Source organism: Vitis vinifera, chromosome 11 (assembly GCF_030704535.1).
Source record: "Vitis vinifera cultivar Pinot Noir 40024 chromosome 11, ASM3070453v1".
Lineage (NCBI taxonomy): Eukaryota > Viridiplantae > Streptophyta > Magnoliopsida > Vitales > Vitaceae > Vitis > Vitis vinifera.
In genome coordinates, this window is record NC_081815.1 from 946,703 (window position 1) to 970,669 (window position 23,967).

At 34.4% G+C, this 23,967-nt stretch overlaps 4 protein-coding genes across 4 annotated transcripts; 2 read left to right on the forward strand and 2 right to left on the reverse strand.

Moving 5' to 3' along the window:
• The first annotated feature begins 2,512 nt into the window (after nucleotides 1-2,512).
• LOC100251000 (O-fucosyltransferase 35) lies at nucleotides 2,513-8,652 on the forward strand. Its single transcript, XM_002279005.4, has 9 exons — nucleotides 2,513-3,371; nucleotides 4,667-4,813; nucleotides 4,911-4,983; nucleotides 5,071-5,141; nucleotides 5,236-5,324; nucleotides 5,841-5,973; nucleotides 6,298-6,530; nucleotides 7,350-7,826; nucleotides 7,944-8,652. The coding sequence occupies exons 1-9, from the start codon at nucleotides 2,892-2,894 to the stop codon at nucleotides 8,143-8,145; spliced, it is 1,905 nt and encodes a 634-aa protein (XP_002279041.1). The 5' UTR covers nucleotides 2,513-2,891; the 3' UTR covers nucleotides 8,146-8,652.
• Nucleotides 8,653-11,294: 2,642 nt separating this feature from the next.
• Nucleotides 11,295-15,727, reverse strand: LOC100245566 (MOB kinase activator-like 1A). The gene is made up of 7 exons (XM_002279083.5): nucleotides 15,473-15,727; nucleotides 14,137-14,185; nucleotides 13,930-14,038; nucleotides 12,867-12,960; nucleotides 12,050-12,183; nucleotides 11,811-11,974; nucleotides 11,295-11,519 (listed from the first exon to the last, which is right to left on the reverse strand). Exons 1-7 carry the CDS (start codon nucleotides 15,496-15,498, stop codon nucleotides 11,448-11,450), a joined length of 648 nt encoding a protein of 215 aa, XP_002279119.1. The 5' UTR covers nucleotides 15,499-15,727; the 3' UTR covers nucleotides 11,295-11,447.
• Nucleotides 15,728-16,314: 587 nt separating this feature from the next.
• Nucleotides 16,315-18,198, forward strand: LOC100266377 (pentatricopeptide repeat-containing protein At5g66520). The gene has a single exon (XM_010657820.2). The coding sequence runs from the start codon at nucleotides 16,315-16,317 to the stop codon at nucleotides 18,196-18,198; it is 1,884 nt and encodes a 627-aa protein (XP_010656122.2).
• Nucleotides 18,199-20,460: 2,262 nt separating this feature from the next.
• Nucleotides 20,461-21,578, reverse strand: GER6 (germin-like protein 6). The gene has a single exon (NM_001281130.2). The coding sequence runs from the start codon at nucleotides 21,472-21,474 to the stop codon at nucleotides 20,848-20,850; it is 627 nt and encodes a 208-aa protein (NP_001268059.1). The 5' UTR covers nucleotides 21,475-21,578; the 3' UTR covers nucleotides 20,461-20,847.
• Nucleotides 21,579-23,967: the final 2,389 nt, after the last annotated feature.

The following is a 23,967-nucleotide window of genomic DNA, read 5'->3' on the forward strand; positions in this document are numbered from 1 at the left end:
GTGGGTTATTGAATAGAAAAGCTACCGACACTGTGGATTATAATTTTATACCATAAATATATAATTTATATATTATTAAAATTTTTAAAAATTAAAACATATTTCATCATTTTATTAAATTATTAATATTTTTAATTTTATTAAATATATAAATTTTAATTATTAAGATAAATTATAAATATTTATATTCTTAGAAGCATAGCTTAGAGATTCACTTTTGATTTTGTATACCAAAGAGCTAAGTCAATAATTGTGATTTCGACAGTCCAGTTTGTAGCCTCAAATCTTGTTGATATGGCTGTGGGTTATTGAATAGAAAAGCTACCGACACTGTGGATTATAATTTTATACCATAAATATATAATTTATATATTATTAAAATTTTTAAAAATTAAAACATATTTCATCATTTTATTAAATTATTAATATTTTTAATTTTATTAAATATATAAATTTTAATTATTAAGATAAATTATAAATATTTATATTCTTAGAAGCATAGCTTAGAGATTCACTTTTGATTTTGTATACCAAAGAGCTAAGTCAATAATTGTGATTTCGACAGTCCAATCAATCCAATCGAGGATCGATCCGAAACAATACACTTTTCATGTATGAATGGAGAAGTAGATTTTTAAAACAGAAAAATTAAAGACGTGTTTGCTTCCCAAAACTTTGACTGAAGAAAAGGCCAGAAAGGTCACGAGCCAGCACACATGACCCAACAGCCACCGCCTGTGGGAATTGACAGGCTGGGAAGCTTTGGCATACACCAATGACACAGAAGAGGCTATCAATAATCATGCATTCATGCCTTTATAAAAGTAGAAGCTTCCTTGGTGCTTACCTCAACTTGTCTACTGCAAAGCAGCTTTCATTTTTTGTATTCTACTCTCCTCCCATCTCCACCGGACCACCACATCGTACCCATCTCAATAATTATTGACAATCCTTAAATAAATCACGTAATCAACTATTCATCATGTTCGACAGGGTCGCAACATTTTTTGAATTAGGGTATGAAAAATTTGAGCTATTTTAGAATGATTCTCGGAGGGTTAGAGTTACTTTCTACTTGAAAATGTTTTCTTATAAAAATTGAGTTGTTGTTTGAAAATTATCTTTGAAAACACTTCTCTGTTTTTTAAGGATAAAAAACATTTTTTTTTTTAATTTAAAAACAAATTTTTAAGAATTTTAGAAGTCTTTTTTCTAATCCTATCTTTGATAATAATTAAAAGCACGAAAAATATATTTAAAATTTTTGTATTGCACATTAATTTTATGTTTGACAATTATTTTTAATAACACAGAGCTATTTTTAATAATAATTTTCAATGATTATGGGTTTGTTTGATAATTGTTTTTTAGAATAATTTTAAATTGTTTATAATAAAAATATATAAGAAAAACACATTTAATAATCAAAAATTATTTTTTGTTTTTTATTTTTAAAAATATAAAACACTATATTTTTAAATAACTGTTTTCATATATTTTCTATTGATTGTTTTAAAAATTAATTACATAAACATGAAAAATAATTAAAAACAAAAAATTAGACATAAAATTTATTTCTAAAATACACATATTAAAAATATTTCAGGTTTTTAAATAGATTTATAGTCTATAAAACATCATAAAATATATTTTTTATATTTAAAAAAATTATTTAAAAAAAATAATTATCAAACAACTCTTATATTTTCAAATAGATCCTAAGAATTACCTTAGAAAATTTTTGAACTGATATTTAGTAATTACAAATTCTAGAATTTATTATATTTTTATAATATGATATATTAAAAAAATATTATCCAAAATAAGTTTTTGGATCATACAAAACATTTTCGATAAAATTGCCATGAAAAACCATAGATTAATAGTGCTTTTGAAAAAATTACTCTTCAAGGAAATCCTAAATCCAAATAATACATCTTATTTTAATATGACAAATATTAAATTGTAACTTTAATATTTGTTTTGTAAACTCTAAGAATATTCCGACAACCACCAATTGCGCATAAAAAAATCGTATAAAGTGAATCGCATGCACAATGGGTCGGTGCTCATAATTATTTTTCTGTTTTTTAATTTAAAAATAAAATAAAAAAATTCTCGGTTACCCACGGTGTCTTCGCCGCGTAGGATCTAGTCAAAAATGGGAAGTTACTGTACTGCCTCTTCTTCCTTAGAAATTATTTTAAATCCACAAGGAATTTCTTAGCACGTGGGAATTTTTATCGGATGTTAAAAAGTGGGAAAATGGGAAAAATAGAGGGGTAGTTTTGGTATTTGAAAAAGTCAATGATGGTGGCGGCATTCATTCAACCATGGCTGTCACCCCTTTTGTGAAATCAATTTCATATTTAATAATATTCAATAAAAGTGATTAAAAAAAATGCAAAAAATAATAACAAGCAGTCTTAGGTTTTTTTTTTTTTTTTTTTTTTTTTTTTTTAATATTGTAAAATTTTATTTTTATTATAAAGAAAATTAATTAAATATTTTTTTTGGGTTTTCTTATTTGTGAAAAAATATTTTGGTTTATTAGGTTTTTGGCATAAATGAAATGAAAACAAATTCCTGATTTTGTTTTTGTGTAGGTGTGTTTGAAATATTCCTGATAGCATTTTCCTTAACCAAACAGGGACAGATCCTTGGGGGTTGAAGACGGTTGTGCCCTCAGCGTTAAAGAAAAACTGGGATTTTCTTTTTGTGAGGGAAAAAGGCCAGAGATAAAGGAGAAGGCTAATCATACAAAGAGGGAGAGGGAGAGAAGAGGTTGGCTGGTCGGCTGGTTGGGCAATGGCAATCTCATTGAATCGCCACATTCCCCCATAAAAATCTGGGATCACAATCGGATCTCATCGTAGTACTCTCTCCTTTTCATGGGTTTTCACCACAACGCTTCTGATGGAGTCTCTCAGCGAGTCAATAGCCCACGCTTCTCAGGTCCAATGACTCGCCGAGCTCATTCGTTTAAACGCGGCAACAGCAGCGGGAACGCTCATAACAACGGTAGCAGCAAGGGGGGTGGTGGGTTCGATCCCCACTACGAGATTGATGTGCATCTCAACTCACCTAGATCGGAAATATGTGGTAGCCCTGTTTCCGGTGATGGGTTTGATGTAGTTTTGGAAAGGAAGCAGACCCATCATGTGAACCAGAGAGTTCATGGGGGTGTTCTGAAGAATCAGCCCAAGAAGCATGTTGGATCTGCTGTTCTTGATTTGGGGTTGAGGGAGAGGAAGAAGTTGGGGCATTGGATGTTCTTTGTGTTTTGTGGGGTGTGCTTGTTTTTGGGTGTTCTGAAGATTTGTGCCACTGGGTGGTTTGGATCTGCCATTGATAGGATTGGGTCTCATCAGGTTGGTTACATGTTCTTCTCTATACTTTACTTCATTGTTTTATCATCACTTTTTCTATATCCAAATCAAAATGTGTTGTACTGGCAGGACAACTTGTGAGAGAAAAAGGTGATTTCTGACTTGAATGTTTATTTTGGATTCCGAATGCTGAATTTATATACGTATCCATGTGGAAATTTCAGTTTAGGAGTTAAGCTTCTTTGGGCTGTTCTTTTGTATCTTTTTTGAGTAACCAGAGAAGGCCTTTATCAAGGTTATCTTAATCCACTAGAGGGATTCTTTTTCCATTCAGAAAGAAGAGAAAAGCGTGCCATTTTGTGGGTACTTTTGAAAATGATAGGTTGTTTGGCTTTCTGTTTATGTGTGGGAAGCAAATTAGAACTTTGTATTGAAAATGGATGGATGCTTGCTTAGAATTCTATGTACTTTAATAAAGAATGAATCTCTGTTGCAATTGGGGCAAGATGAGGGAAAGTGGCCTAATGTATTTTGGTCATGTGTGACAATGACCTATACCTATCATTTTACCTGTATGGAATGATGATTCTGTTAGAGTTGAGGACATGTAGAAAGGTCAAAAAAGCATAGATAGTGGTGGTGAGGAACAAATGATGACCAAGGATCCAATGGAGAATATTATTCCAATAGAGGAAGAGGATTCAGGAAGCCAACCTCAAGTTCTAGGGACCAAGGCTTGTTGAATTGATCTCAATAGTTGCTCCGCAGTGGGAAACATGGGCAGCATGGGCTCCTAGGGTCTTTGGCAGTATTCATATGGTGATGTGCTGGAATACGAGTGTGAATTTGCTTTACACTATAAGCTTTTAGAAGTTGGAAATTGCATTTAGTGTTCCTCTTCAGCTAATAAGCTTAAAGATGGTTCAAGTGTGGACTTGATCAAATAAATAGAGATTAAAAAAAAAAAATCTGTCCTAAAAGTCTAGAAATAGGCAGTTGTTTGCTCAATGTTAGATCTGTTTTCAGTGGACTAGGAAAGTTTAGTTACTTGTGGTTTGGGAAAGTGAATATCTCCTGCTGGAGATGAGCAACTGGCATGTTTGAGACCACGTACAAATATATATATATATATATTTTGAAATTTGGGTGAATGTTTTATAGTTAACATCTAACCTTATGATGCATATTGATCTATAACTTAAGGTGCTCTTTGCAGTTGTTGTCCATCAGCAGTTCTTGACAATTAAATCTTTTATCTGTGTGCATGTGTTTCCTTATGTGTTATTCTTCTCACCTTTATCTTCTGTCTTACTAAGCTATTCTGCATTTCTAATTAGGATTTTTCTGACCCCCTCAACACTCATCTAAATGAAATGGATAAAAGCTCTCATGATTACGTATATAGGGAGGGAGGAAGTGATGTTGAAAGAACTCTGATGATGGTAGCATCAGGTGTGGTGAATAGGCAGAAAAGCATGGCTGAAGTAAGTATCGGATTCATATTGCAAAAACACATTGACTAATTTTGGGTCTCATAATGATATGTTTTTAATTTGTCACTCATGAAATTTACTTCTTCAGAATTCAGATATCTGGTCCAAACCCAACAGTGAGAATTTCACCCAATGCGTTAACCAGCCAAGAATTCACAAAAGTAAGAAACCCATTCAACCAAACAATCTCTCTCTCTCTCTCTCTCTCTAACTGTAGACCAACCCTTTTCTTTTGCTTCTGTTGACAGAGCTGGATGCGAAGACAAATGGTTACATTATCATTAATGCTAATGGTGGATTGAATCAGATGAGATTTGGGGTCTGTCTATTGTGTGTTTTGATAATTTTACTTGGATATTGTTTAAGTATTAATACCAACTATAGTCTGATTAATGAATAATTTTAGAGTGCAGATATGTGATATGGTTGCCATTGCAAAGGTCATGAAGGCAACACTGGTTCTTCCTTCACTTGATCACACATCCTATTGGGCTGATGACAGGTTTTTTTCTGCACTCTTGGAATTGGCTTACCAATATTGTCTAAGAAAATTACTTCTTTTGTTCCCAGACATGAGACAACAATAGGCCATTATGATGAGTGGTAGATCTGATGTTTAGTTGAGAATTATATAATTTATGGTAGAGATAGACTCTCAGAGGATTCACTTGGTGAAGGAAAAATATACAACCGACAAGCTTTCCAAAAGCATAAGCTGACTTTCCAGGAAACCAAATTCACTAATCTGCTTCCAAATTTATTTTATTTTTTAAATCATAAATACCATGTTGGATCTCCAATCACATTTTCTTTGGGACAAAATTTTAGTTCTTCTAAATGTGATGTACTGGATAACATCCCTACTGATGCTGGTAATAACACCATTCCCCAGAGGAATCCTTTTGGACTTTGTATACCATACTCATTCCTTCAACAGAAGATGCCTTCCCTTTCGCAATGATTTAGTCCGAATGAATTGATTCCTTTTTGCATTTTTTTTTTATTATTTTTTTTCCAGTGACTTTAAGGATCTGTTTGATTGGCAACACTTCATAAAGGCACTGAAAGATGATGTCCACATAGTTGAGACATTACCACCTGATTATGCTGGAATTGAACCTTTCACAAAGACACCAATATCATGGTCTAAGGTAATGACCAACTCATCAATCTTTCAAAATATGATGATATTTTGATTCTCCTTTGTGTACAGTTATTTTTATGGATACGAGCAACTTAACCAATTTGTAAAGGGCTGAATCTAAATTCTCATCCGCGAAGATTCCACTCATTCAGCAGTTTATTTTTAATTAGGATGTTTGATTTATTGAAACTTTGGATACACGTTCATGTACATTCTGTGTATGAGTGGCTGCATTTCATTGTAATTCCAACACCGTATGCTATATCTCTCATCTCATTGTTATTTTTTCTAAGATTCAAACCCATTGATTGATTTCTATTCTTTTGCTCAGGTCAGTTACTACAAAACAGAGATCCTCCCACTCTTGAAGCAGTACAAGGTTATATATTTTACTCATACTGATTCCAGACTTGCCAACAATGGTATTCCAAGTTCCATACAGAAACTGAGATGTCGTGTAAATTACAAAGCCTTGAAATATTCATCCCTAATAGAAGAACTTGGAAACACCTTGGTTTCAAGAATGCGAGAGGGTGGAAACCCTTATATTGCTCTGCATTTGAGGCAAGTGACATACGTCTTACACAACTTTACTCATGTAGTTTTATCGATTTGATCCTTTTATCTTAGCTAAAAATTGTTGATTCAAGAGTTCTTTTAATCAAAGTTAGCGATTAATTCATGACAGGCTGATAAACATGACTGCCTTATATTTTCTGCAGATGACATTTTAAATCGATGTCTGCTCATTGAAAAACCAATGGCGGTTGATGTGGACTCACTTGCAGCCCTGACGACTTTCAAAAAAACCAATATTGATATTGCGAAAGTTTAATTAAACATGAAATAGCTTTTTGCATAAGCTAAAATAGAGTTTCTATAATAAGTAATATTTTCCTAGCTTCCTTGCTAAGTTTTTTCTAAACCCATACTCTTTTAATAAATTAGCCTAATAGATGTAAAAACTTTTATTGAGTGTAAAAAGAAGCTTTTTTTTACTCCTCAAAACCAATCCAGGCAAGGCCTTTCATAATCCATTTCCCCAGCTAAATGGAGTATTTATATTTGAAATTAATGTGCTATATTTGAATTTGTGTCATCCTCTCAGTGTGCTGTTTCAGATATATGAAAAAGGGATATTGTGGATCATTTTTCCCACCATGAGCTTTAGAATTTTAAAGACTGCCCAATTTTTAACTTCCATGATTTCTGAAGAAATGGTGCTCTTTCAAAATTGGTGCTTAGCTCCATTACCTATGATTGTTGCTCTTTATTCATAACGTATTCAATATAATCCAATCTCTACGCCTATCAATTGTACAAGCCCTTCACTTTAGAATGTGTAAATATGTACTGACCTCATTATTTTTACTCTCTCAATAGGTATGAGAAGGATATGCTTTCATTCACAGGCTGCAGTCATAATTTGACAGCAGCAGAAGATGAGGAACTACGTACAATGCGATATGAGGTCAGTCATTGGAAAGAGAAAGAGATCAATGGTACCGAGAGAAGGTTGCTTGGTGGCTGTCCCTTGACCCCCAGGGAGACTTCCCTTTTGCTCAAAGGGCTGGGTTTCCCATCTAGCACCAGGATTTATTTGGTAGCTGGTGAGGCCTATGGTAAAGGAAGTATGCAATATCTAATGAATGACTTCCCCAACATCTTCTCCCATTCAACACTTTCCACTGAAGAAGAGTTGAGCCCTTTCAAGGATCATCAGAACAGACTGGCTGGACTGGACTATGTTGTTGCCCTTCAAAGCGACGTGTTTGTCTATACCTATGATGGAAATATGGCAAAGGCTGTTCAAGGTCACAGGCGATTTGAGAACTTCAAGAAGACTATTAGCCCTGAAAAGTACTAATATCTTAACCCATCTCTTCTAAACTACATTAAACATGCCCAGTTCAATGGTTATGGTTTTTTCACTCTATCCATTTGCAGTGCATGATCATTCTTATTTTGTTAATGCAGGATGAATTTTGTAAAACTTGTTGATGACCTTGATGAAGGAAAAATCACTTGGAAGAAATTCAGTTCCAAAGTGAAGAAGCTTCACAAAGACCGAGCTGGAGCACCATACCTACGAGAGCCTGGAGAGTTTCCAAAGCTGGAGGAAAGTTTCTATGCGAACCCACTTCCAGGATGTATATGCGAAACAACACCGCAAAAGTAGAGACCAACCCTAGAAAGTTTTGTGCTACTTCATCCCAATGTGAGGGTTTAGCTGCATGGATGGTAGTTCCTAGGGTTTGTTGCCATCTCTCAGGGCACATTCTTGTTGAGTGGCAATCTTGAGGTGCAGTGAGGCAGGAGAACATCAGGTTGTTGGTTTCAAAGTCCCCAAGAGGAGTGAAACTGATACAATGGAGTTGCCAAAAATGCAGCTTAACTTAAGGGTTGATGGAAGATAGATGGGGTTTGATCTGCTATATAGAAAGGATACAACAGAAGTTAAAGAAACATACCACTGAGTTTCTTCACTATGAAAAACAGGAAAAAGATACTGAGTTTTCTCCCTACTTAACTACACTGTAAAGAGCCAGCAATGTAGAATATGATGGGGAAGGTTCATGTTTTGCAATTAGGCAGAGTTGAGCTACTAGCTGATTTGAATTTCTTCTGATAATATAGAGGAGTATGATTCCAAAGAATAACAAGCTGCTTGAAATTGCTTTAATCATGAATAGATGTCATCGGGACATGGTTAATCTGTTTCCATTTTCTAGAAAGTTGAATTTGAAAAAGACAAAATGTGAAATTAATTCCACAAATGTGGTATTTTCAAAACATTTGAGAATAGTAAAATAAAAAATATCTTTTATGAAGTTGAAAATAACCAAGTGAATAACATTTAGTATGATATCCCACATGATAAGGGAAAAAGTTTGTGGATGTGGATGTATATATGTTCAAGTTTTTTTTTAACTATATAGATATGTTTTAACTTTTAAAGTCTTGAGGTCCTGAGGTTTTAAGTAGATAATAATCACACAGTTGAAAGTTAGTTATTACAAATGGTATCAATCTTTCATCTATGGTGAGTAATAACTACATGGTTGAGAATCGATTATTATAAATGGAATGTGGAAGTTTGTTTGGCCATGCAATTTTATAGGACATGATGAGTGTGGGGAGTGGGGTGATTGTAATATTCATTATCATATCTATATGGGAAGTAATTGTGATATTCCACATCGAATAAGGGAAAAAGTTTTTGAAGTTATAGATATGTGAACTTCTCTTTAGATTTTAAAATAGTGATACTTCTCTATGTAAATTTTAAAATAGTGAGGATCTTTGAGGGCAAAGTGAATAATATTTTCATATTTGGGAACGAATCGTGATATCTAGTATTTTAAAAAACTATTAAGGTTCATCTCAAAGGGAATTATAACCTGGTAATCAAAACTTAAGCATCACCTTGTTAAGGCTTATAACCTTAAATCTACGGCTTGAGTTTTGGGTCATTCAAGTCTCATATATTTAAACAAATTTAATAGGTTTTGTACTTTTATGGAGTTTTGATGTAGATTTTATAAGTTTTGTCTTGCGTTTAAAAGCAAAATTAATCTTTATAAAATAAGAGATGATAACTCAAAATAAACCTTAAAATGAAGGGGGAAAAGGGATTTGAGAAAAATAAATACATTTATTTTTTTATTTTTAAATATAAAAAATAGTGATAACTTATATACAAAAAGTAAAACCACTTACACAAAAAAATATAAACTTACTTTATGTTCCTAAAAAATACTTTCAAAAGCTTTAAAATTTGAGACAGTAAACTTTTAAAAATTCTTGCTTTTCATATACACATTACTATCATTTTTTGTTTCTAAAAAACAAAAACAAAAATTAGAAATTTATCTTTACATATAGTAAGTTTTCTTTGTAGTTAAATTGGTGAATAATCTCTATTTTATTAATATAAATAAAAGAAAAATACCATTATGAATGAAAAAGAAAACTGAGTGGAAATTAATAATAGAACAATTAAATATGATTATATGATTAATTGGATACTATATTGATTCATTGAAGGATGTTACTAAGGATTTGAATGCTATGTTGAAAATTATTTAAAGAAAGTAAATTAAAAATTATTTAAAATAATAAATAATTAATTTTATGATTTTTTTTTTCTATTAGCATTTTCCTGATATTTTAGTAATTTTCCTTTCCGTTTATTTATTTATTTGTTTTGTCGAAATTAAGGATTATGTCTCCTTGTATTCGAATAAAACTCCTCAAAAGTGGAAACAACCTTCAATCTTAGAGTAAGAACATTGACAACATCAAATCACAATTCAAGGAGTCTTTATTTTTACAACTATTTTTAAAAAATAAATAAAAAATATTCCAAATCAATCACATCCTAAATGCTTCAATACTTTTCTATCCAACTGTTTAAAAGGAAATTCGGATTTTCTTCTCTTACAGTCCTTACTCTCCCTTGTTTGGTTATCAAAAGAATATGTGAAAAAATTGATCGCCCAGAAACAAAACAGTTTTCAAATATAAGTCATATTTTCATAGGATTTCTTAAAATTAATTCTCAATTATTTTTTAGAATAAGATTTTGTAAATGAACCATCTATTTATATATAATATAAAAGTTTTTAATTTTTTTTCAATTATTTCTCAAAAAATTAATAAAAAATATAAAAAAACACTTTAAATTTATTCTAAAAAATATTGTCTTATACTTGTTCTTAAAAACTATTTTAAAGTAAGGATATTTGATAAGTTTTTTTAAAAAATAATTTTTTCATTTTGAACTTTTAAAAACAATTTATATAAAATTAATCACATTTAATTCAAGTTTTATAAAAAATGAAAATAGTTTTATAATTATAAACAAATTAAAAAATAAGTAGTTTTTAGCAAAATATGAATAATAATATTGAAATAAAATTCATAAAAATACTTACAATTTATGGGAAGATTGTATTTGAATATTTTTGTTGTCAATATTGAATCATAGATAAAAAAAAAGTTATATGTTTAATTTTATTTATATTTTATGGCTTATTAAAATTTCTCTGAGTTTTCTTTTTATTTTTAAAAATTAAAGAAAATAACTTCTACTTTGGTTTTAATTTCAAGTTAAAAAACATGTTTTACTTTCAAGGATAAAAAAAAGTAAAAAATACTTTATCCTTCTTTCAAAACATAACACTTTGTACCTAAATTTGTTGAAAGAACACCATATTATAGAATTGACACCTTTGAAATAAAAAATTTCAAACAATTTTTAAATATGACAATAAGTAGGTTATCAAATAGGAATGTGAATAGTAGTTATGGAAATATGGAGTAATGTGGTAGCAAAGAATCATGAGACCAAATTAATATTGGGGGACAAATTCGTCTTTGTTTATGACAGTAAAGCAATAGAGGTTCAAATAACAAAAAAATTGTATGAACAAACAGATGCTCACAAAAATGCGTCCAAAACATACAATTGGCATGGCACTATAGCTGTAGAATAGACTCGATGAGGTCATAGAGAGGTGCAAGCTCCCCCTTGTCAATCAGGCGAAATTCCTGCAATTACATCACACCCAATTACACACACAGCAATGCCTTGCTTGCAAATCAAAGGGAGACAAACAAAAAATGATGGAAGAAAATGCAAATTCAAATGAAGATTTACTAACAAGGGCATACAAAAGTCACAACCAAAACGACTTGTTTAAGGATTGGTTGGAAGGGATTGAAGAATGGGTTACAGATATATTTCAAAGCCGGCAGTAGTTAAGATTTTGTCTGATAAGAGGAAAAAAATGATGTCTCTTATGTAAGAACTTGAAGAGTAAATGGATATTAGGAACCCACCCAAGTAAACAGAACGAAATGCTTAAAGCAGGTATTGAGATGAGCTTCTTCCTTTAAACTGACAATCTTCTGAAAATGCGAGTGATATATGTGGGCATATACGCGAAACAAGCGCTTGAAAATTGTCTTAACAACATCCTGGAAATTATTTGGAAATGGTGCCCCTGCAACACAAAATAATCATTTAAAAAGCCTATATGCTTTGATTTAAACCTGCTTCAGAAAGGAATTTTACATACCCAATTTTTGAGGAAATATTGATTCGTCGTCTAGCTGAGTTTCAATCCAGTCCATCAGATATTCGACATACTTTGGAGCAGACACCTCAATGGGTTTCTTAATTGTGACTCCATCAGCCCATCTATACTCGTATCTGTGGTTGAGTAATTTAATCCAACTCAGGACTTACAACATGAACACATTAAAAGTAATCACAAATGATTTTAGGTTTTCAAGAATAATTTTTCCACTTATTCTTAGAAGGGCAGAAAAATAAGCATCCAAGCTCATAGAAGTGAAGGAACAGATGATCCAACAAGAAATGGAATGGACCAATAAGAATTTTGTTTTTCAAAAGGAAAACAAAATAAAAGTTGAAGAAAAAGATATTAAAGATACTAGTCTGAAAATGACAGAAAATTTCTTATTCAAAGCTCAATTTTCTGCTTCCTAAAAATTCACTTGACTAACCAACTTCTCTAAAAGATGATTTCCATTTCAAGATAGAAACTACTTCATTCCTTGGCACTGTTTTTATGATCTGTAATCCACATAGATCCAAACATCTGTTTTTCCACCCAGTGAATTCAGTTTGATCTTCACCAACAGACACCTGCATATGTTATAAGTTAGTACTCCTCACATTAGAATATCCTTGTTCTACATGTTCCTGCCCGTTTAGTTCTATTTATTGATTCTTTCAGGCTCTACTGAACAAGGACAGCACACACCTAGTAAAAATATTTCGCATAAAGGTTAAATATAAAGACCAAGCATAAGGATTAAGAAAGGTTAAATAATCCAAATGAGAATTAGTATAAGGATTAAGAAAGATACTTTGGCCCTGCTGACATTGTCGGGCAGATGGATGCTGTACAGAATTCAGTAAGTGTACCATACAGAATGTTTACTTGGTTGAAGAAGTCCACCGCTGCAGCGAGAGAACAAAGCAAAACAAGTAAGAGGCACTGTTGCAAGAATCCATTTCGTATTGGATATTAAAATTTCTGGCAAGGATTTCAACATTCAACAAACTCGCCTTCCCCTCCCCACCTCCTCATCTCTCACAGACACAAATTTATAGAATTCGTCAATAGGATTCTCAACCAAATTGTAGGAAGTAAAACATTATTGCATCCTTCAGGTTCGTAGGTGATATTGTACTAAACTTTTCATAATCCTGGTCTTAAGATTTGATGTAAGGCAGTGCCAAGCTAGCATGATAGATGACAGGAATGCAAGTCATTCTCCGTGGACAATAATAAGCAGGTAAACTTTAGAGCCTGCTATGTGTCATTCATGTCTCAGCACAACATCCTCTATAAGTGATTTCATTTCAAGATCATGGGGAACAAAAAGTTCAATGAAATTTATGAGGCCAAAGACTCTAAATAGTGTCAAATTATCCAAAGTAAATATAAGAAGCTGGAAGAAAATAATATTCTCAATTATAGTGCCATCATGAATCTTATGCTTTTCAAAAAACTGCATCAAACAAGAAACTAGTACAGGCTTATATTAGCCGATAGGCATGGTCATCAGCAAACTGAAAAAGAAAAGAAATAAATTTACAGTTGGCAAACAAGAAACAAACCATAATGGACTGAATTACAATGATAATACCCAATATGGGTTTAATAGATTATAGTAGTTAGCAAAATATTAAAAGAAGAATGAGAGATATCAAATCAATTCATAACAAATCTCACCAATCCACAAGGCAATAAATATAAAATATTCAGATATCAAATACACCTAAATATCAATCAACACCAATGATATGGTGTATGCTAGCACACCACATCATAGTGCAACTATCCTAAATTTCCTCACAATTTGATACTCCCTCTCATATGTTATCGCCATGAATTTGCAACTGAACAAGATTTAAAATTCTTACTGTTTACAGCCAGCCACTCATTAGGATCTTCTCCTGGGGGAAGCCGTACTGCTTCCCTCAAGTTTCCACTACCCAAGGTGGCATCAATGTGTTTTTGAAGTTGTGCACCCTGCATTTGGATTAAAAATATTAGAGTATCAACCAAAAAAGGGGACATTAACAAAATAAAAATTATAAATAAACCATACAACCACAAAGGACACCCACCTTGCTCCCTGAAGGAGCACTCTTTTTGGGCCGAAATGTTTTCTGGTTTCTGCATGAGTCAAAGCTCGATTAAAATTAGTAATTTCAAAAACAACGAGAAACAAGTTCTTTAGATTAAAATCATGAGGTGGTGTTATACATTATCTATAATATATTTTATAAAATCAACAGTAAGCTGTGGCTATTTTAGACCTATGAAGACAATGATACCCAACCATCAACTTCGTAAGATTTATTCTACAATCACATAAAAGGGGAAATGCCACCTTTTGATCTAATTGTTAAAGAGAATTCACTAATGTCACACAAACAGACAGTATAATAAAGAGAAATATTTTATTATCTATATTCATGCTAAAAGGATAAACTAATAAATTGACATCAGCAATTAGACCTGAAGATTCTAGCAAAACTTTAGCTTCACAATCAGGCAGAATAGATGGAAAAAGGTGAAGCTCAAACAGAATCCTCTTGAAGAACATATGTTCTATGCATAGCACACCAATATGAATGAGGAAACCAGAAGCTAAAAACTACAATTAGACCTCCATGAGCCACAAGAAAAACCTCAAATTTTTGGGAATGAATAAATAAATAAATCTTCCCCACAGAGAAGAAGAAAACAATTATCAGAAAAAGTCAAGCAAAGAGAGGAAAGAAAAAGTCATCCCATGCCAATATGCACAAAAGTTTCTAAAGCACATACACACCCCGCAAAGCAGGGCCAAAAATGAAGAAAATCTGTTTCTTCCATAAACACACAAAATCAATATTTAACTTGCAAAATATCCTAATCCTCCTATTAAAAACCAATACCAAATCTCTCAATTTAACCCTATGTTTCCACAAAACAACATATTCTTCCTCCTTCCTTAATCAATCATTGTCATCACCAACAAAAAAATTGCTTCCATTTCACAACATATTCCTCCAGAATCCAAAAAAACACCTCTCGAATCTCACACACATAACACAATGAGCAAAAAAACATTAAAAAAACACGCAAATCATCATGAAGATTGAGAGAAAAATATGAATCGCACAGCATAACAACAACAAGAATCATAAATTCTGACGCGAAATTGACAAAAAAAAAAATATAAAAGAGACACGTAGAACAATAATAAAAAAAAATCATAAAATAAAACAAAAACACGCGACAATTACAAGAACAAAAATATATTCTCTCGCCAAAAAATTTAAAAAAAAAAATGATTAAAAAAACAGTGAAAAAAAAAAATGAAAATCACCAGATCAAAAAACTGGAAGAAAAATGGATATTGAAGCAAAATTGAGAGAAGATTAGAAGATAATCAGCGATAAGGGAGGAGAATACCTGCTGCCGAGGCCGAAGAGACTCATGATCTGGAAAACCTAGCTTGGTGTTGTTGGCGAAGAGGAGGAGAGCGAAAGGACAATGAGAGGGGAGGGAGTATTTATAGAGGGAAGGAGGAGAGAGAAGGGAAAATGACAGAGTGGCAAAATGGTGTATGTGTTGGAGGAGAGAGAGAGAATGCCAAAGTCGTCGTCGTCTTCTTCCGCCAGCCAAGCTGGCTTTGTTCCCTCTCTCCCCCTGATTCTTTCTTTCCCTCTTTTTCTTTATTTGGATTATTTGTTCATTTATTATTGCCTTTCCCTCCCGTGTATCTCGCTCGCTCCCACGCTTTGGTGTTCCCGATACGTGGCTATCGTAAAGACACACTGATCAAAATCAATTTCCATTAAATCTTAAAATCTCCACCATTCAAATAACATGAAAAAATCTTGATCGTTCAACGAAAGTATAAATATACGGGACGGTGATAGAATTAAATTAGACCAGATAAAAAACAATACGACCACATAAGATACAAAGTAATACGATCTGAATTATATCATAACAATTTTTTTTGTTCGTTATATATATATATATATATATAATGGATTCTTTGAAAGATGGGCTGCGACACGAGCCCAAAATGGATCGAGGGAGTTCCGGTTGGGGGCAAACAGAATTTTGAACTTTGCCGCCATCTGAAACCACGGATAACAGAAATCAAATGTCTCTCCCTCTCTTTCCATCGCGCGCTCTCTCTCTCTCTCTAATCTCCATTGATGTTGAAGCCAAGCATTTTCAAACCCTTGAAACCAGACTTTCACAGCATCTCCTTCACTGCAATCTTCCACAAATGCAAATCCATGAAACAGTTCAAAGAAGCTCACACCCAACTCATCATCAATGGCTTAACGCACCCACCGCCCTCTCTCCGGCCCATCATCTCCTTCTCAGCTCTCGACCCCTCCGGCGACATCGACTACGCCCTCCTCCTCCTTCTACGAACCTCCACACCTCCCACCGTTTTCCTCTTCAACACTACAATTCGTGGCTTCTCACGCGCCCGCAGGCCTGGATCTTTGTTGAGCTCGGTGCTCTTGTTTGTTCGGATGGGTGTGCTCAGTCTTGCTCCTAATAACTTCACTTTTACCTTTTTGTTCCAGGGTTGCTCGAATTGTGTAGCTTTTGACTTGGGTCGGCAGTTTCATGGTATGGTGATTAAGAACTCCTTTGAAATGGATGTGTTTGTTCGCAATTCGATTATTCGGTTTTACTCAGTCTGTGGGAGGCTGAATGATGCGAGGTGGGTGTTTGATGAAAGTTCTGAACTAGATGTTGTTTCGTGGAATTCGATGATAGATGGGTGTATTAGAAATGGGAATATTTTGGAGGCTCTTAGCTTGTTTAGCAAAATGACTGAGAGAAATGATATTTCTTGGAATAGTCTGCTTGGTGGGTTGGTGAAGTTTAGTTGTATGGATGATGCGTATCGGTTTTTTGTGGAAATGCCGCGGAGGAATATGGTATCTTGGGTAGTGATGATTTCTGGGTATGCTCAAAATGGGCAGCCAAAGGAAGCTTTGGCATTGTTTAGGGAGATGCAAATGTTGGATCAGGAGCCAAACTCTGCGATTCTGGTGAGTGTTCTTTCTGCATGCTCTCAGTTAGGGGCTTTGGATCATGGGTGTTGGGTTCACTGTTACATTGGAAAGAAATGTGTAAGGGTTGATTCTATACTTTCTGCTGCCTTGATTGACATGTATGCAAAATGTGGCAGTATTGATCTGGCAATGCAGGCCTTTAGTACATCTAGGAAAAGGGATGTTTCTGCTTATACAGCAGCAATTTCTGGTTTGGCAATGAATGGATGCAGTGAGGAAGCGCTTCAGCTTTTTGAGCAAATGAAAGGTGAGGGCATCTCACCGGATGGTGTCTCTTACATTGCAGTTTTGTGTGCTTGTAGTCATGCTGGCTGGGTTGAGAAGGGTTTTCACTACTTTGCTTCAATGTCAGATGTTCATGGAATTAGACCAGAGTTAGATCACTATGCTTGCATGGTGGATCTTCTTGGCCGGGCAGGTTTGTTGGAGGAGGCAGAAAAGTTTGTTGCTTCAATGCCAATTAAACCAGATAATGTCATTTGGGGAGCCCTCCTTGGTGCATGCAGGGTTTATGGCAATGCTGAAATGGGTCAAAGGGTTGGAAGTCTACTGGTGGAATCTGATCAAAACCATGATGGCCGCTATATTCTACTTTCAAATATCTATGCGGAGTCCATGAAAGGTGAAGATGCTGAACAGGTCAGGAAAACTATGAGAAGAAGAAAAGTAGATCGGGTTCCAGGGTGTAGCTTGATTGAAGTAGCTGGTTTTGTTCATGAATTTTTTTCAGGGGACAGATCCCATGAGAAAACAGAAGAGATCTACTTGATGTGGGAAGAAATTGTCAAAGAGATTAAAAAATTTGGATATAGGGAAGAGACAAGAGCAGTTGTGTTTGATGTGGAAGAGGAAGAGAAGGAGGCTGTAATTGGACACCATAGTGAAAAACTGGCTGTAGCATTTGGATTTCTTTACACAAAGTCTGGATCAACTTTGCGGATTGTAAAGAATATTCGGATATGTAGTGACTGCCACTATGCTATTAAGCTTGTTTCAAAGGTTTTTAAAAGGAAGATTGCCATCAGAGATCGGAAATGTTTTCATCACTTTGAAGAAGGCTTGTGTTCTTGCAAGGACTACTGGTAACCAATCTATGGATTTCTGAAATTCCTTTTAAAGAAAGTAATAGGTTCAGCATCAGGTTTTGGAGAGGAAAATGATCTTTAAAGAGGCAATTGGGAAATAGAGATGAGTTACAAGAGGGACACTTTGCTCATTCAACCAACAAAGCCTTAATTCAATTACTTGAGGCTTTCTACATGATCCCTTTCCATTTAATCTATCCAGAGTTATATTGGATTCTTAATCATAGGTCATCACATTGTCTCCTGCAGCTTGGATTGTGCTCTCTGGGCTTCCTTTTTGTGTTGTAAGGCCTTGAGCCTGAACTAGCCATTGTATGCTCCCAAATGAGTGGGCTTAAGAGGTTCTATGGGATTGGCAGGGGCAGGGGTCTCATGCAGGGAAAGACTTATTGTCTCCTTAATTTTTTTTTATCTTGCCATCAAGTGCTTATGAAGAAGACTACAATTGGCTACTACTGATGAGTGATTATAGGATTCAGTGTTGTCCAAAATGCATAAAAACTTGTCCAGCTTGTTTATGCTTTGCAGATGATCTTCTGCTGTTTTCCATGAAAGAAGGTCTGCAGCAATGCCCAAAGAGTTCCTTGATGCTTTCCATTTTAACATCAGGACTCTGTGCCAATGGAAGGAAAGCTCAGTCTTCTTTTGTGGACAATGAAGAATAAGGAGGAACCTATTCTTAGTGTCTCGGGTTTCTCAAAAGTTTACTTCTTTCCTGATGAGATTCTTAGAAATCTCTTTTATGTCTACAAGGCTCTTAGAAACGGATTTTCAACATTCTAATGAACAGAAGATGATGCTGAATATATAATTTTCTATTCTTATTGCAAAAGTTAATAAGGTCTTCCCTACTTGACATATGTACCAACTTTAGGCAAGGTCTGCAATGGTCTCAGATGCAGTTGATCATTGTATTGGAAGGTTCACTTTTTTTAGCTGCTATTATGTATGAATTGGGGATAGAGGAACTACCCCTGAGCAAGTTATCATCCAGAGAATTGTTAAGGATGTGGTGTAAAAGTTTTCCCAGAAGATCTGATAGTGAGGAAATGGCATATCAATGGTAAATTTTGTATGAAAGTAGACCTCTTCTTTCAGTGTATGAATACTTGATGATGATGGTTCTCTAATAGGGGGCAAGAGTGGTTCTCAGGGTGTTTCCACAACCTCGAGAGAAACATCAGTCTATTCTTCTGCTCTGGCAGTGATCCTGTATCTGTCACCTATCATGAGCTAGAGGCTGGTAGGGTGGTTGCCATGTGCTGAGGACAAGAAATCCAAGTAAGGTTGTTGTCTCTACAGTTTCTAGTGGCAGCAAGGCTATTTTTGACAATCCTTCTGAATCTCCTTGGGGTGGGGAAGCAACTTGTAAGAGCATTATGCCATTTTTGGTGTTGGTTAGAGCTTTTCAGTTTTATTCTTTGGCAATTTTATAATACAAATGTGGTTGCAAGTTTCTTTTCTGGTCATTGCACTGGAAAAGCCCAGTTCAAAAAGCTTGCCAAGTTGCATTTTCTTCAACAAGGACTAGATAGGTCGGTGGCATCATAAATGCTTATAACACTGGTCTTGATTTGGGTTTTTATTTGGATGGATTTCCACCAGTGTGGCAGGCTTCAAGTCATCGGATCCATATGTCATTTTTATTTTGAAGAGGGCTTTTGAGGCAAGGTTCTTATGTTGCCGGCTTGGCACTAGCTCTCCAGCTCTATTTTCCAAAAAAGACATGATGAAGAAATTTGGGTTTCCAAGCCCTTACCTTAGCACGCAAGCAGCATATTAACATTTTTCTCCAATCTACTACACCTTTGCTCTGCCATCCTAAACTTGAGTAAATTTCATCCTTCTGTCTTCTTGTTTCTATGTAATTATGGTTAAGCAATCAAAGACAATATACTGCTTCGTTATTGGTTTGTTCAAGTAAATGATGCTGATAAACAATGATTAATACTACATTCTGATTCTGTGTTGAGACTTGCTACCCTTCTCTTTATTTGCAATATTCTGTTTGCTTGTTTGTTAGTTTTCTTTTAGTATTGTCATGACCTGGTCATTGTTTATATGCAACTTTTTACATTCACCATAGGCTAACTTGTCTGAGAAGTTTGTAGCTTTGCCATTCAGTCCTCGATATGCACACCCTACAAAGATAATTCATGTCTCACTAAATGGTAGTTCTATTTGGTTCCTACCGTTTCAGAGACAATTTGGCAAGTCAGATGATATCCTTAGGCAACTTGACAGTGATTATGTTAATGAAATTAGAATCTTGATTATCGTTATTGCATTAATGTTAATGTGGTGAAGGTGATGGTAGCATATCTCAAAGAAACAACAGACAATGAAATTTGGACCGTATACACCAAGGAAAAGATAAGGGTATCATGTTCCATGGTTCTAATTTGATGGGACTCAGAAAAGAGAATTGCATTTGTCTTTGAAAAAATGCTGTTTATTACCAGCTGGAATGCATGCAACAATCATTAGGTTCACATACTTGACATAGAAACCAGTACAGAAAGGAAACACTAAACTGACTCAAAGAATCCTATGAGTAGAGACCAGCTCAACCACAGGAAAGAAACTAGGAAGGAGAAACAACAGATGAGTGATGATGGAAGAAATGAGGCAGCGGTGGTCTCCAGTGACCTTAATTAGTACCACCAAGAACAGCCTTAAGCTTCTTCACCACAGCTGCGTCAAGGAAAGTGGTCTGCACCACCAGTTCAGTTGGCAAATCGTTTGCAAACAGAGCGTAATCAAGGATCTGGAGACCAGGCTGTGGGCTGCTGAAGCTAACAAAGGCGGTGGATGGTATCCCAGCCCCATTCACTTGAAAATGCAGTAGTCCTTGAGGAAAAATCATAATGTCACCCTTCTTAAGAGTTTTGAAGTAGACGGTATTGGCTGAGGAAATGAACCCAGCACAGATTGCCCCCTGCGTAACAAGCAGGACTTCTGAACCTCCAGGGTGTGTGTGCATTGGCACAACCCCTCCTACAGCCAGGTCCAGGCGTGCTATGGACAAGCCAAGACCGTTCAAGCCAGGAAACTGAGGAGCAAAAGCCGGAGTCACAGCAGCTTTGATAAGATTTGAGGTGTTCCCTGCCATGCCTAGGCCGGAGAAAACAAAATCATCAACAGTAACCTTTGCAGGCTTCTTGCAAGAGTAGCCTGCAGGCCCCTCTGGGGCTGCAAGGTCCCCGACGCAGAAGTCCTGCACTGCAGCATGAGATGATAAGATAAGGGAAAAGATGCAGAGAATTGGGAGAAACATCTTCACCAAATATAAAGAAGAATGTTTTGCCTTAGCCCTTCTTTGCCATCCTGATCAGGCTTGGCACCCTTATATATAGAATCAGGAATGCGGAATATTTTTTTCAGCATCTTCAATTGATTGCTAGAGATATACCGGCAAAAAAGTTCACATGCAGTGTACCCTAAAATGAAAGCTTGAAAAATGACAGATTCTGAGCTGTGATGCATGTGATTCTGCAATCTTTTCTTTCAGAAAAAACCAAGAAACCTCTTTTTTGGCTCATGAGTGACGGCAAGGAGTGAAAACATCTTTGGCCTTTCCAATTTCCATCACGTCAAGCCAGTGAGGCAGTAAGAAAACTTCAATATTTCAACACACAGTCAATCCGTAAGCTTGAAATTTTCAGCAAACCCCTCATTTACGATCTTTCACCACCACCCAAATCACATCTTCTGATATCTGATCTGGTCTTATCCCAACAATACAAACAAGATAGGGAGATGTGAGAAGGTGGTCCATTAGTATAACAAAACATTTTTCTACAGCTAGAAGGCACTCCTGCAAGTCGTCCCACGACTCCCACCCCTTCAAACGGTAGCCATTGCCCAATGTGTGGTTCCTAGACATTGCCCATCTTGAAGGGCTTTTGTTGATTGCCAGAGGATAAGGGCATCTTGTGGATACCCCACTGCAAGATGCTCATAGAATTGTCCGAATTGTTCAATCATCTCACTTGCTTCTGCATTTCAAATTTCAACTTATCCTTCCCGAGTATTAGCCTAGCTTATTCAAATTACTCTTTTAGGCTTTAGTACCGGGGAATAGGAATGGAAAAGAGAGGAATCAATCATGATACGAATGCGAGTGAGATTTGGGTTCCACGATGATGAATTTTTTTAGCAAAAAAATAGTTTTTACTTGTAATGTCATCTGTACTAATTCACAATTAGACTTTTCCACATAAATGTTTTTCTTCTTTTAGATATGTTTATTATTATTATTATCTAAGATTTTTTTTTTCAAAAACAAACACCTCATAAGGATTTTATTTTATTTATGTTTCCCTTCTCTGCATCAATAGCTATTCCATGGGTAACTCAAACTCATTTGTCTTTTAAAAATAACAATATATTACCTTTTATTTGTATTTTTATTTCTTGAATTGAACATGAAGGTAAAAATAAAGTAAATGCCTCGAATAATCCAGAATCCTTAAAATTAACCTCAATTTGCTCTAATTAAAAAATTCATAAAGAAACCATGGAAAAAACATAAATCTTATTCATAATAAAACTCAAACTCATCTATAATCTATCAGACTCACTACTTCTAATGATCACGCTCTTCCAACCACCTCATATTTGCTATGAGATGTTTGTTTATGAAGAACAAAATAATTCTTAACTTTTTCTACTATGTAATTATTTGTTGGAGAAAAAAAATCATAAATAATAATAATAATAAAAGAACATATCTAAAAAAAAGGAAAACATTTATATGGACGAATCTAATTTTCAATTATTAGTGATGACATAATCAGTGAAAAGGGTATTTCAGGGAATAATTATATAATTCATTAAAAAATACATATATTTTAAATTATTTTTAAACAACGATAATACTAATTTTATAAAATTAGAATTTTTTTTATATGTATTTTCTCAGGAGTGAGATAAAATAAAACCCAAACACATTAATTAATGTGAATGAAAATTCCAGCGTTCCAAAAACGACTTTAGAGTAGAGCTCTCATTATCGGAACTCTGAGACCTCCATCCATCTATTTATCTATGATCACAAATTTATGATCGTCTACCCACTTGTTTCCATCTCTACATGAGCTGGAAGGAAAGTATTCAAATCCCGACAACTTAAGCTTTTAGAAAAGATGATTGTTCAATTGGCTCTACCTATTAAGAATAGGTGTTTGCGGTGTTAGGGTTTATGGAGCAACTACACGCCTCATGTATCAAGACTTGATGTTTGTGGTGTTAGGGTTTAAGGAGCAACTTTACACCCCATGTATCAAAAGTTGGCGTTTGTGGTGTTAGGGTTTACGTATCTACCACACACTCTACAGTGAGTAGAGAATTAACAGGATTGTGAATATAACCTTTAGCAGCTGAGGCTAAAGCTCCTAGAAACCATAGGTGAAAAATAACAACACCTTTAGTTAGCTATTTATCATGGGGCAATGAGGATGTTTGTGTAATAATACAATGATGCTATGTTTGGTTATCCAAAAAATTTGGGGGAAATATAGTGAAATTAAAAAATAAATTTAAAGTTAATAAATTATCTTTACGTGTTTTTTCAAAATCATTTCATTTATTTTAAATTTGCTTTAAATATTAAATAATTTGAAAAAGTTATGTTTCTAATTAATATTAATTATATTTGATTTTTATTTGTATTTTTTATGATATAATTAAATATGAGACAAATATATTTTTTTTATTTTTTTCTTTGCTTAGTATTTTTCCATAACTAATATAATCTTAAGGAATTATT

Coding starts and splice junctions, on each gene's coding strand:
- LOC100251000 (XM_002279005.4), top strand. CDS start 2,892: ATGGGTTTTCACCACAACGCTTCTGATGGAGTCTCTCAGCGAGTCAAT. Junction 5,142..5,235: donor TGAATCAGATGAGATTTGGG/GTCTGTCTATTG, acceptor TTTAGAGTGCAG/ATATGTGATATGGTTGCCAT. Junction 5,325..5,840: donor TCCTATTGGGCTGATGACAG/GTTTTTTTCTGC, acceptor TTTTTTTTCCAG/TGACTTTAAGGATCTGTTTG.
- LOC100245566 (XM_002279083.5), bottom strand. CDS start 15,498: ATGAGTCTCTTCGGCCTCGGCAGCAG. Junction 14,186..15,472: donor CTCTTCGGCCTCGGCAGCAG/GTATTCTCCTCC, acceptor TGACTCATGCAG/AAACCAGAAAACATTTCGGC. Junction 12,184..12,866: donor ACAATGTCAGCAGGGCCAAA/GTATCTTTCTTA, acceptor ACTCAACCACAG/ATACGAGTATAGATGGGCTG.
- LOC100266377 (XM_010657820.2), top strand. CDS start 16,315: ATGAAACAGTTCAAAGAAGCTCACACCCAACTCATCATCAATGGCTTA.
- GER6 (NM_001281130.2), bottom strand. CDS start 21,474: ATGTTTCTCCCAATTCTCTGCATCTTTTCCCTTATCTTATCATCTCAT.